The sequence below is a fragment of the Mobula hypostoma genome, chromosome 11 (assembly GCF_963921235.1).
Source record: "Mobula hypostoma chromosome 11, sMobHyp1.1, whole genome shotgun sequence".
NCBI classification, from domain to species: domain Eukaryota; kingdom Metazoa; phylum Chordata; class Chondrichthyes; order Myliobatiformes; family Myliobatidae; genus Mobula; species Mobula hypostoma.
The window spans coordinates 35,973,607-35,988,098 of record NC_086107.1 but is presented as its reverse complement, the minus strand read 5'-3'; the positions used below and the strand labels follow the sequence as shown (position 1 = coordinate 35,988,098).

The following is a 14,492-nucleotide window of genomic DNA, read 5'->3' as shown; positions in this document are numbered from 1 at the left end:
GCAAGCATTTTTGAGCTTGGGATACAATCTCTAAATGGTAATGTACTCCGCAAGGAGCCTCAATACAGCAAATGCACTTGATTCTTGGGAATGTTTGCTTTTTGTCCCGCTTTTCGCCAATGAGGGCGTTAAGTGTGAATTGTGCTCGACTTCTTTAGTTTGTGGAAAATATCTGTTGTATTCACTTCGGTCACAGAATGATGTTAACTTGCCACATGTATCAGCTTCCAACATATACTCATATTTTATATTGCAAAATATGCATCTCAATACCAAGATAAATCTTTCTTATGCTCCAATGTCCTCCACACAAGCTCTGCAGGTTCATTTGAGGAGATAAAAACTATGCATTAGATTCTAATTGAGTCAGATTAGTACTCAAATCCACACCCTGACTATAAAATGTTTCCAAAAGTACTTCAACATGATTCTTGTCCCCCTGCAAAGAATGAAAAGTGCTTTTTGTAAATTATGTGTAATCTAGAATGTAGCAAATAATGAGAAATGCTCACATTGCTTGTGTGAAGTCCCAACCAAGGCAGATTCTCAGAGTCTGTGATAGAGTTGATGATCAAAGACCTTTACCCCTGGCAGTGGAGCCGTAACAGATGGAACCTTTCTTCAACTAGCAGATTTCTTTAACCCTTTTCGGCCTCTTGATACTTAAGCCTTTTGTTTATTTGTGTTCCAATTCAGCAAAGGGAGATTGCACTTGTACCGAAATTGTGCCATGGTTTGTGCTGGTTTCTGCACTAGTCCTGGGGCAGAACATCTGTGGAAATTTCCTGTGGAGCTCACTGACTTATCCTTGTATGTAAGCTTGTAGGAAAAGCAGAAGAAATGCAGTGCTGCCAGCTGTTTACCACTTTTTCTACAACCTTGTAAGATATTATTAAGATACCGTGTTACCTCAGAAAATGTGGAGCTGCTGCACTGCTGATTCGTGGGGATGTTCCTTACATGCCTATCAGAAAAGTCATTTTGTTGTTCAGAATTAGTACAGGTGTCAGCAAGATTTTAAAAAATGAAGTTCCTCAGCAGAATTGGGCTTGCAATTTTGACATAACGTACCCCAGTTTCATTTTAAAAGAAATTCTCATAAGCAGATATTTTTCAGCCTAGCAGAACTAAATGAAAGATGTACATTTCTATAATATCTATAATTTCTTTAATATCGTAGGAGGCCTTATGTTGAAGCGAAGAATTTTGCAGCCATGGGATGACATTTTAGGAAATAAGTGGCAGATAACTTTAGCTGACTTATCTTGGTAGTTGTAGAAACGATTTTGAAACTTTTCAAGTAATAATGTTAAGCATAAAGCTAACATAATTTGGTAATGTTGCAATCAGCTCAAAAGAAAATTATGTCACTTATGCTAGATCTACATTGGAACTTGTCTAATGACAATAAGAAAATAAGACTGAAAAGAGCAAAGATATTGCCATGTTTGGACTCCTGATATACCATATGGTAGCCATTCAATATAAATATTCAATGAATACTACCCGGTCTTATTCTTGAACTCCAGTTTTCTGTCTTAATTGTTTATCCCTTGATTACCTTAGTGTTCAAAAATTATGGATCATAGGTTCGAATATGCACAGTGGCTGAGCATTGGTAAATCTCTAGAAAATTCTAAAATTCAGCATCCTCTAAGTGAAGAAATTTCTTCATGAGCACATTACATATGAACATTTGTTTGGACTTTGTCCCTAAACTAGTCCCTCTGTCTCATGAAGCAATGTTACAACGTCCTCCCACTTTTCACAATGTTGACTTAATAAGACTGCCTCATGTTTATGAGATCATGTGAGGAACATTAAATCAAAGCAGGAAAGTGCTATGGTTCATTAGTTCTACCCTGCCACTCAGTATAATCTGCTGCAGACTCATCTCTTCTGTGCCAGTTCCCATAACCTTTAATTACTAGATCTTTCAAAAAATAGTCTACTTGCTCTTAAAGTACCACAAATAATCTATACTCAGTAACCTCTGTGATAGTGTATTCCAGTGATTCGTCACCCTTTGTGAAAACTGTCTACATTACTCAGTTTTAAATGACCATCCCCTAATCTTCTAATTATATTCCCTTGTTTCTAATTCCCACCCCCCCAGCGTAAGTATCTTCAACTTCTTGTCATGCTCCACAAAAACTTTTTATATGTTTCAATGAAATCACTCCTGTATTTTCTGAACTTCAAGTTATATAGATCTAGTTTCTTCAGATGCTTGTGATAGGACAACTCTCACATTTCAGGAATTAGCCTATTTGGACTGTCTCCAAAGTTAGTATATCCTTTCTTAAATAAGGTAAGCAAAACTCAGTTGTCCAGATATGGCCTCACTAGTAAGCTGTACAGTTTGTTAATACTTACCTATTTCTAAAATCAAATCCTTTTGCATTTTAGGCCAAATTGCCAACTGTCTTCCTAACCATTTACTGTACCTACCTGACATCTATTTGCAATTCATGCACAAGATCACTTGAAACCTTTCTCCATTTAGATAATAGTCTGCCTTTAGATTCCTCTTACTAAAGTGTATAATTATGCATTTTCCATGTTGACCTCTGTTTGCCAGTTTTTCTCCTGCTCACTCAACGTATCTGCATTCAGTTGTAGAGCCCCAATATTGCAACGTGAACTTCCAACTCTTCTGGTGTCACCAGCAAACCTGAAGACTTTACATTCTTCCCCCTCCACCAGATCATTAATGTAAAATGTAAGCTCCAATAACCAATTTCTGAGGTACTTCACTAGGTCCATTCTTCCAGCCTGAAAAAAGACCCATTGAATCCATCTCCCTATTTTCTATGTGATTTAAAGACTCGTATCATGGTCTCTTCTGCTCCAGTCTTGGGTTTGGCATTATGTAAATTGTTTTCTGAAAATTCGTATACATTTACATCTACAGATTTGTCTCCATTAACTCCATTTGTTACATTCTCGAAGAACTGTAGCAAATTTGTCAAACGTGATTTATCTTTCATAGAGCCATGTTGACCTCGTTAGATTACATCAAGCATTTTGAATAACTTGCTGTTTCTTCCTTGATTACAGACCTCAGATAGCTATTCTTCTAACTCTATTGAATTTAAACAACATAAATCAGCAGATTAAGTGCAACGATCTAACCTTTCTAAAACAAAACATTGTTGATACTACCAACTAGACCAGTAATTGTGCTAGGCTTTGATAACTGCTTGAGAAGTGAAAAAGACTCCAGTTTTGAGTTGCCAGCACGAATTCTAATAATATTAATTCTCCAATGGCTAGCTGATGGTTGATAGAAGATAAAGAATAAACATCAGCTTATAAAGGGAAGCATAATCAAACACTGTTAGCTCCTTTTGCTATTTTTAGATAACTCACTTGAAATAATAGTTTCACAGGAAAAATTCCTCTTTAGAGAGCTCGAGAGTTATTAAAATGATTGTGTGATGAACATTGTGCTGAAAATCTTATCTCTGTCTGGTTCAGCAGAAATTCTGTACTTTCCAGTCAGTATACACAAATGAAAGTTTTATCCAATTATTGTGGGATATCAGCTTTTAATGCTTTGCCAGCTTCTTCCCCAGTAATATTACAATCCTCTGAACTCTGTTTGCAGTGGCAATTGCAGTAACTCTGAACCGTTTGGGTTTAAGATTTCTTTTAATTATGTAGTTAGTAATAATTTTATAATGATAAATGTCTATTGCTGCTAAGCTTAAAAGCAGCTGATATTGAAAAGCTTCTGGTTCTTAATTGGCTCTTTTTCTTATATTTTCCTTACAACAGGATTGGTGAAGCTTGGAGTCCACTGTGTAACATGTCAAAAGGTTGCAATAAAGATCGTCAACAGAGAGAAGCTCAGTGAGTCTGTGCTAATGAAGGTAATGGTCTATTGGGAGGCTTTCAATAAAATTCTCCACTTTAACACTACTGCTAACAAAATTAATTTTGTTCATTATATAAAACAAATAGAGTTATAATCTATCCCTTACATGAATATTAATCACTAATAATTATCAGAGACACAATGGAAACAAATGCTGCATTAGTCTTGTTGAGAAATAACACGCTGTAAACTTTTACTATGTGGTTGCTTTGCATTGGACCAAATTTGATTGTGAAGTGCTTTGGGGGTTTAGTTGGCACCAAATTTTGCATTTACTTCCTTATGTTTACTGTTCGTGCAATGCCTTCTATTCTCTACTTATACTTACACTGGGACATTTACACAAGGCAAAATATTTGCAGAAAGGAGCTGAGGGAAAAATTCACATCACTTACTTTTCACACCTTAACATGTGCATGATGATAGATTTATTGCTGAGAGAAAGCATGTGAGAGGTTTATTTTAATGACAAATGGGCTGACACAAAACTTGTGAAATTAAAGCCCAAGTGGAAATTACTCAGTTTATTGCAGATTGTTGTGGGGAAACTCTAAGGATCTAATTAAATCAGGTAAGTTTAGATCCTCTAAGAAGTTTTGCCAATAGAATCTTGATACAAACCTTTATTAATCTACACTGTTTGGACCCCCATCCCTGCTGAGCAAGTATTGTATATAGAACAGGACTGTATCAGTGCCCAATCAGAGTTTTAGCTATGCTGTGTGACAAATGAATGCTCTATCCATGAACCTTCAGTGATTTCTCTTGTCATGTTTCACAGCTAGCGAGAAATAAAAAGCTGCAGCTCTTTAGAAGCAATTCTGCAGGAATAACTGAGCAGTAAAGGAACTGAAGTTTCACGTTAACATTATTTAGACTTCAGCAGCGTGAGATAGCTTGCAGTAATGGAGCAAGTATGGTCTAATTGATTATAATAATAATTGATCTGGATGTTAGGGCTTATCATGTGGCTGATACTGCCGTATAATCCCTTTACACTCAGAGAAGGAGGCCACTTACCCTATTACTCCTGTAATGGTCCTAACTCTCTTATTGCAGCTGTCTGCTCTCATCCCATTTTCTGCCACCTTCCCCAAGAGGCATTCCATGGTTTATATTCCAGTAATATATTACAGTTTTGTGTGCTGTTGCTGAAAAATTGCACATACTAGCTTTCAGGCCAAATAATTATTAATTTGTTGCTTACTATACATAGTTAAAAGTTTTAGCAGCAGTACAGGGTAACAATGATTTAATTTTCAAAAAAAAGCACATTGAGGTTGAAATAACTTTCACAATTAGTATTGACAGCTGTATTGAATTGTATATATTGAGATATTTTGAAGGAATACTTGCAGAGAAATCCCAGCTTGCCCTTATGGATGAGCTCAGTATTTATTGGCCATAGAGCTGATTAAGGCAGAGGAACAGGCAGTTGGTCAGGTGGGAGTGAAGGTCTACGTCTCCACTGGGGGGCCTTGGAATTGATGAGTGTGTGGAAGTGACCAGTCCTGAGTTGATTGGGGGTGATGGGTGGGGGAATTTGGAGTTTTGGCAGATTGACAAAGGAAATAGATGAGGCTCAAGGTTGGAGGTTGGGTTTGAAGCATTTCACTAGTTGAGAACAGCGGAAAATTGATGGATAGCGAGATATGGAGCCAGGCCTGGTGAGGGTGTGGCAGATTGGACAGTGTAAAAGGATCAGGACAGGGGCTAGTTGGGGAAAGATAAATAAATGGAAGATGCATAGGAACTATCAGCGGTCAGGCATGTGGGAAAGGATTGGGAATCCTTAGACTGAGGATGAGAGGAGTCTGGGGCAATTGCATTGTGAGGATGAGAGAAATTAGTGGGGATAGGCACTAGTATTGGGGGCTGAGCTATATCTGACTAGCTATTAAGGTTAAAATGGAACTTAATGGGGCCCAAGTCTGGCACCACTTCAATTAAATCTAAGGATTTAATTGGTTGCTTCCAGGACAATGTGGTCTAATTTTTCCTCCAGTGCTTCTTTAGGAACTGTGTATGATTTTATGTACATCTGACATGCACGTTGCATCAGGGACACAAATGTAACTCTTGTCAGGAGGTTAATGATCACATTTTTGGATGGTTGAGAGAAGACTCCAAATTGCTTGTTAATCACTTTTCACTCCTTGGTTTGCATGATTACAATTACACTACACTGAAATTTGATACTTACACATCAAATAACTAGCATTTTATTTTGCATCCTTTTTATTAATGAGTGTAATTTTTGATAGTTATGCACTGAAAGCTAAAATCATACTATGGCTTGATTTTGTCCACATTTTAAGCCACCGCAGTTGAATATACTTTGGATACATTAAAATGAGAAAATGCTAGGTTTGATATTTGTTTATCCTTGCATGGAATATGTCACGTAATAGCACTTACCTGAATGTTTATGGTAACTGACTAAGTCAAGTGTCTGAAGAGAAAGAAGGGGACTAATCTATTTTGTTGTTTGCGTTTCTAATCTATTTTGTCACTTACAAATAATTCTTTAATAGTTTGAACATTTGTGGGTTAATGCAGAATCACTCAGTCACATAAAGCTAGAACACTTTATATTGCAGTTATATTTGTCAAACTTTGCTAAGGCAAGAATGGGGGGAAATGCACAAAAGAACACCATGATTGAAAAAGTACTGATTGAGATGTACTGCGTCTGAGCGGAAAATCAAAGAAGCATTTATATATGTACTTGCACTTCATTTCACAATACTATTGGGGGTGTGGTGTATGTATGTGTATATATATCTTAAACCTTTTCACTGCTTTTCCTCCATTAAGACCCTTATTAAGATTTATCTCAGACTCAGTTTTAACTCCCATTGAATTTATGGTCCATTATTGAGTTATCATGAAATATTTTGGAATACTTTTCTACTTCAGATATGATGTATCAGTGCAAGCTGTTCCATTTATTCTTTTCAATGTCTTATCATATCTTTTATTGGTTCACTCTACTGATTTTTTGAAGACTATTATTTAATAAATCTAAAGCGCCTTCTCATTATCAGTTTTCTTTAGCTACTGTCATCAATTTTGATGCAGTGTTCTCTTCTTCTTTAATTCCTGCTACAATCCTGTCAAGACTTCAGGAGCTTGGATCCAATTCTGTTCAAGCACTGAGCAATAGTCTAGTGTTAGTAAAGCTGGAACCACCCCAGAGCTGCTTTAAAAAACACATCAATCTACTTTTCCCAATACTGCTCTATTCCAGGCATCCTCTACTAAACTGTTCTATTTTTAATAGCATGCAGAATGTCCAGAGAGAGAAACTGATATAGATGCAAAAATTCAATGCTTTTGTACATTGGAAGTTTTTATTACTGAAACAAGCACAGAGAACATTACTAGAATAAACTTCACACCAGACGTTTTCAACACTTTTTGAAGGAAAAATGAAGAAAATCAGTTTAGAATCGTGGATGCTGGTCTGAAGGTTGTGTAGGGGTAGAGATTCCTGGAAACATACAGTATGTGCACAAATTATTGAATACAGCAGGATAGGTAGGGGAAAACGTTGATAAGGCATTTTTAGATTTTAGCGGTCGAGGCACAACGTATAAAAGTAGGATGTTATGCTGAGCCTTTATAATAGAATGGTACATCTTAATTTATTATAATGAATTTTATTTATTTGGAGTGGCACAGGATCGTAGCAATCAGCACAACGCTATTACCTGGGCATAGGTGAGAGAGCACAGGTTAGGGTATTTTTTTAGCTTTCTTAAGGGGTACAGGGGTTTTTTTATAGGATATGATGGATAAACAGGAATAGGGTACTAGGATGGCCAAAGATGGGAGGATAAAGTATAGGTTAGGGTGTGTGTGTGTGTGTGTGTGTGTGTGTGAGAGAGAGAGAGATTGGGTGAAGGGGTTTAGCATGTATGTCTATTGCACACTCCGGAGCAGAAGGTGGCGGTAATGCACCATTAAGCTGGGTGCCAACCACCGTAAAACAAGACACAGAAAGACAGACAACGCTATTACAGCACCAGTGACGTGGATTCAAATCTGCCACCGTCTGTAAGAAGCTTGTACGTTTTCCCCATGAATGTGTGGGTTTCCTTCAGATGCTCCGACATTCCCGCATTCTAAACATCTACAGGATAGTAGGTCAATTGGTCCACATGGGTGTAATTGTGTGGCACAGGCTCACTGGGCCGGAGGGGCCTGTTATAGTGCTGTATCCCTAAATAAATAAGTAAATTTCAAGTATCGTGCTCCATTCTGTTTGTCGCCTTATAGGATTGATGTGTAGGAATTTGAAAAGGTCCACTGGTAATTTACAAGGTAGGTTAGAAATGCTGGGATGTTGCAAAAGTGCTGCATTTTGTGCGTGTTGCCCTAGACTTCCAGCATCTGCAGAATCGTTTGTGTTTAGAAATGCTGTGACCACTTAATTTGGAACAAGGTGTTGAGGGGAGATTTGATACAAGTATATAAAATTAAGGGGTCTGGATCGTGGACAGAGGAAGGCCATTCCAAATGGTGGAAAGGTTGAGGACTAAAGGTACAGGACAGTTAAGAGTACTATAAGAAGCTAAGTGTTTTGTACATTGTGGTTGAAATCTGGAATGCACTGCTTGTAACTCTCACAAAATGCTGGGGGAGCTCAGCAGGTCAGGCAGCAGCTATGGAAAAAGAGTAAACAGTCGACGTTTCGGGCCGAGAGTCCTGATAAAGGGTCTCAGCCTGAAGCGTCGACTGTGTACACTTTTCCGTAGATGCTGCCTGACCTGCTGAGTTCCTCCTGCAGCATTTTGTGGGTGTTGCGTCTGATTTCCAGCATCTGCAGATTTTCTCTTGTTTGCACTGCTCGTAGCTGTGGTGAAGGCGAGTTCCAGTATGACCTTCACGAGAGAACTGACTCGGAATACAGTGGCAAATTTGTGGAGGTAATGGAGAAAGTTCAGTTGTTCAGGTAGAGAGCCATTGTGAAGACGTTAGGCCATATGGTCTCCTCCTGTGTTGTTGCCATTCTATAATTTTATGAACTTACCCCCTAAATGTACACTGATTAGAATTTTTCCCTCCTACATGGATAACTGGGATATTTCTTTAACATTTCTGATGAAGATGGCAGAGTAATTGAATATTTCTTACTTAATGACTGAACTTCTGCAAGGGTTTATTCAGCATCAGTTAATAATGAAAAAGAAATAATAAGTAGGAAATACCATTTTAATAAAGAACCACAGGAACCACTAATAGGTATTTTAATGCAAGCAATGTTGGTTTTATTGTTCCGTAATGTCACTTATAAGGCATAACATTTTACAGTTGATTCACTTTGTTTTTTGACATGTCTGAATGATTAAAGTAGAATTTGCAACAGACACGTAGATTAAGAGGATTAAGTGAAGGAATGTGCATATCTTTTCCTGTACTTCAAAGAATATTATTTTAAGCTGACCATTGTGAGCCAGCAATTTAATAACATCTCTTTGATTCTTTCCCCTTCCCAATGCAATATGTCTCTCGCTTTGTGCAAATTTCACATATTTCATGTGACAGCAACATATTTGAATTTTCTTGAAATGACTACATAATACAAGTGTGATGTTGCTACCATGGAGATGGGTGTGGTTTAAGGGAAAGCAATTTTAAGTGCTCATGTTATATCCTGACAGAAACAGAATTTGAAACTGTTTGAAAATTTTATAACTACCTGGTCCTGAGTTGGATTAAATTTACAGATGTCCAAGGTCTTTTGACTCTCCGGAACTATTAACCCATCAGAAGTACAACCCAGCTTTTTCAAAACTGCCTTGCCATACATTCCAGCAAACAACTGAGTGTTAATCCTCCTTTCCTGCTTTTATATGCTTGCAGTCAACAATGGGTAGATCTTTACTCCTTGGTTGGCATTATCCTGTGTGCTCTTTGAGGCAAGGTAGCATCTGTAGAATTCTATAAAATCCAATAAGGCACAATATGCTTGAGGGCAGAGTATTTTAAGGAGAAGGATGTAAATTTTATGCTGAGCACATACAACTGCCGAGGAGATTACTGTTCTGAATTTGTCACACTGCTGTTGTCAGCATGAAAATGAAAAGTCAACCTTAGGCACCAGCATTGCAAGTTTGGAACCTCAACTTTTATTGGGAAATTTCTTATATTCAGCAAAAAATATAAATTTTATTCTGAACATAGTGCCAGCCCAAATACTGGAATATGCACATTTTCTTCTTTCTTTTGGAACATGCAATAAATATGAATGTGGTTTAGTGTTTGATTGTCCACTAAGCACTAGGTCTCAAAGGCACAATCAGGAAGAAGCATTTCACAGAGAGTGGGTTGGGATAAAAAAGACATAAGTAAAAGAGACTGCCAATCTAAAAACAGAAAATGCTTGAAATATTAAGCAGGTCAGACAAGATGGTTGAAAGGTCAATGACCTGAAATGTTAACTCTTCTTCTATCTTCGGATGCTGACTGATCTGTTGAGTGTTTCCAGCTTTCTAGTCTTTACTTCAGACTTCCAGCATCTGCATTTTTTTTTCACAAGTTTGAGTTCACTGACAAAAGAAACAGAAGCTTTTTTTTCAATAATATGATTAAATAGCGTTTGGAATTTAATGCTTCATGGAATGGTGGCATAGATTCAGCAGTAATATTCAAACAAAAAATTGGAAAGATACTGAAAGGCAAAAAATACATTGATATGGGGTAAAAACTGGAAATAGAATGATTTGTATTGCCTTTTGAAAGACTGGTCCCTTTTAACTGAATGGCCTCACTGTATGCTGCATTTTCCTATGATTTGTCGAATAGCCCTTTAGTAAACTAGAAACTTTCATCAATTTTCTTTCTTTGTGTTATCTTCCAGCTCAATTTAATTCAGCTTCTAGTTGTCCTTTGGATATATGGCTGTATCAGCTCCTGACCTTCTTTACTTTCTGAGTGCCATATATTCCTGGAAATCAAATGAATTTCAATCATTTAGATTTGGCCATTTTACTGATTATTCCACTCTAGTTGTTATCAGTAAGGTAATAAGCCTCAATTATGTGGTGTTCTATGCCTTGGGGAACTTTTACTCTGCAGTGCAATATCCTTTTGGTAAACTCAACCACACATTGATTTGGTGTTACAGGATACAGATGATTGTGTCTCATGCTGCTCTAGGCAAATAGAGTGCAAGAATAGCTCTGACGAAAAAAAAGGAAGCTATAATTGAAAATAGTTTTTGAAAAATTCCAATTTTGAGCAGTGATATGTAGCTCTGGTATTTTCAGAGCTGTAATTCCTTTATTGGAATGTTCTTTTAAAGAATACTGCTACCAAAATACCCCAGGATATTTAATAGTAGGAGGGTTTATTGACAAGCAGAGCAGTTTTGTTACTCCTGTGGATTTTATTAATCACAGTGTCTGCTATTAGACAAGTAGTTTAATTATGGCAGTTTTACCATAAACCTAATCAAATACTAGAGGTCTTCTTGCTGTGAAACTCGGTGGAAAACATTTTGTCACTGTAATGCCAGATGGTGTCAGCTTGATAACAATACAAACACATTCCTCTTTCAAGATTACCTGGTCGCTCTGGAGGCTGGACAGTGTGCTACTCACAATATTGTGCACTAGAACATTTTTATATATTAAAGGGAGAGATGAAGCAACAATGATTAATTTTTCAATCACGTACCTGTGGGTAATTTAAAATGAATACTGTCCAGCTGCACATCTGCAGCTGTCTACTGTCTGTAGTAACAGCTTGGCACCTTGCTCTTCCGCAAATTAATAAGCACTCTGGATTAAGAGTTGATCTGTTCTGAAATAAGACCAATATTTATTTTTGAAGCTATAGCATGTTCAGGGCTAACTTTGAGGAATGGAGACCAGACAAAACTGCAGCAGAGGTTCTCTCAATGGCCTGGATACTGGTTTATGGTCCACTGTTTAACAGCTTATCAGTGTAGATGCAAGTCTACTCTGCTCTGATCCTGATGCAATCCAAATCAGTAACTGTCATGTATTGAGAGTTGATCTGAAAGATCCTCTGAACTTCAGTTTTAAGGTGTGCTTATGCTATAAATAGTGAGGAATCTGGGACAAGACTAAAAGACAGTGCATAATCTGTAAGTGGTCCGGACAGTGATTTGATCAAGGCAATGGCAGCACAGATTATTTGTTCGCTTCTTGAGATATGGCGGCTTTAATTGTTAAAGAAATAAATACGGCAGGAAGTCACTTTTCAAAGCTGATTATGAAAACATCTGAGCCAGAATTTGCTGGAAAAAAACATTGATGTATTTGAATACCACATGCTGCATTGGCAAATCAACAAGTCAGTATTGGCCAAAAAGAAATGCCCATGTGTTTTGAGCTTAAGACATAGATAGTCAGTCGGTAACCTAGGGTCAAAAGGCATGCACTTGAGATAAGAAGGGGAATGTTCAAAGGATATGTGTGGGGAAAGTTTATTTATAGAGAATGGTGATGGATGTAGTTAGTCTCATGGAAATGCAGGGAATGGAGAGATACAGATCATAGTACAGGTGGAAGGGCTATGATGCCATTAACTTAATTAATTTAACAAAACATTGTGGGCTAAAGGGCCTGTTTTTCTGCTGTACTGTTCTATGTACTAGTCGCTTTCAAAGGGAAGTTAGAAAACCAGTTCAAGGTAAAAATGCACGAATAAAGTAAAGCATTAGGCAATGACACTGCCCTTGTGTATGGACGTAATGCTTCTTTAGCAAATGTTAATATTTGTTAATCATCTACCACTGCATAGAAAGTGAACTATGTAATCTCGTTCAAGTGATAATTAAAATTGATTTTTAAAATATTTTTCTCTTTATTCTCTCAATATTTTTTCTTTTAATCTTCACTCAGTTGTTCTTTGCCTCTCTTTATATTTTTCTGAATTGGATGTAACATTTAATTATTTGTTCTAATTCATCTTTTCTTATTTGTTCTTATATTAAATTCTTCCTCCAAAATCAATTTGGTTAAGAAGGTACAATGTAACTTTAACCTGGCATTTGCAGGATTCCACGTGAATGTGGAGCAGCATATATCGGCCAGACGGGGTGCACAGTGGAAACCTATATCGAGGAACACAGAGGTGTATCCATTTGGGTTACCCAGGGAAATCAGCAGTAGCAGAACATTGCATTTGCAATGGCTATAGGACTGATTTCGATGGCACAAGACTACTGTGCCATGCCACTGGCTTTTGGGACTGCCTGGTGAAGGAAGCCATTGAAATAAAACTAGAAGAAAAGAATTTTAACAAAACCAACGGTCTCACTCTAAATAAGGAATGGAATTCAATTGCAAACAAGGTGGGACAGTGGAAACCTGATTGGATGAGGACCAACCAATCAGGAGGGATGGACAATGGAGGTATGAGTACCACTAGACTAGATGTGCCCAGGCATCATCGCTGTTGAAGATGGTAGAGTTTGGCATTGAAATGTTGGGTAACATCTGTACCTGGCTGGAAGCCTGAGAAGAGTTTATTGGTCATGTATGCTGGGAAAGTACTAGATCCTTTTCCAACCTACTTTCTCAAACATATTAAAAGCTATATACTGTAAATTGCAGCAGATAAATTTAATAGCTGCTGTTGCTATTTATTATGATTATGGTTATGAGGACACGCAGTCCCCTTTTATCGTCATTTAGTAATGCATGCATTAAGAAATGATACAATGTTTTTCCAGAATGATATCACGAAAACACATGACAAACCGACTTAAAAACTAACAAAAACCACATAATTATAACATATAGTTACAACAGTGCAAAACAATACCGTAACTTGATAAGAGCAGACCATGGCACAGTAAAGGTCTCAAAGTCTCTTGGAAGTCCCATCATCTCATGCAGACGGTAAACCTCCAGCGCCGCCAACTTGCCGGTGCAGCATCCTGGAAGCATCCGACCACAGTCCGACTCTGAGTCTGTCCGAAAACTCCGAGCCTCCGACCAGCTCTCCGACACCGATGCACCGAGCACCATCTCTGCCGAGCGCTTCGACCCCGGCCCCAGCAACAGGCGATACGCAAAGCTGAGGATTTGGGGCCTTCGTCCCTGGAGATTCTCGATCGCACAGTAGCAGCGGCAGCGAAGCAGGCATTTCAGAAGTTACTCCAGATGTTCCTCTGTGCTTCTCACGGCTGTCTCCATCAAATCCGGATTGTTCATGGCCCTCTTGTTACAAATACTCGATACTCATTCGGAATGGCCGCGTGGGCTGATTCGCGCCGTCATCTTCTCCTCCCTCCCTATTTTTCATCAATGTTGTAAATGCTGCATTGTGCTCATTCTACCATTTATCAGAAACTGTGTGGTCAAACTTTTTAAACCGAAAGGTAAATGGATATGCACTTGAATAAAAGACGATAACTACACTCATCTATTGAGATGTTCCCACAACCAACGATCTCACTTTAAGGACTCTTTATCTTGTTATTTCATGCTCTTGTTATTTATTGCTATTTATTTATATTTGCATTTGCACGGTTTGTTTTGTTCTATGATCCTGTTTACAGTTACTATTCTATAGATTTGCTGAGTATGCCCGCAGGAAAAAAAAATCTCAGGGTTATATGTGGTGACATGTA

The 14,492-nt window shown here is 37.8% G+C and overlaps 1 protein-coding gene across 1 annotated transcript in view; it reads left to right on the top strand.

Annotated features, from left to right (window-relative positions):
• Positions 1-14,492, top strand: part of LOC134354260 (serine/threonine-protein kinase BRSK2-like) — a 1,028,846-nt gene that overhangs the window by 309,883 nt on the left and 704,471 nt on the right. The window contains 1 exon segment of the mRNA XM_063063164.1: positions 3,781-3,875. Coding sequence (XP_062919234.1) covers positions 3,781-3,875 — 95 coding nt within the window.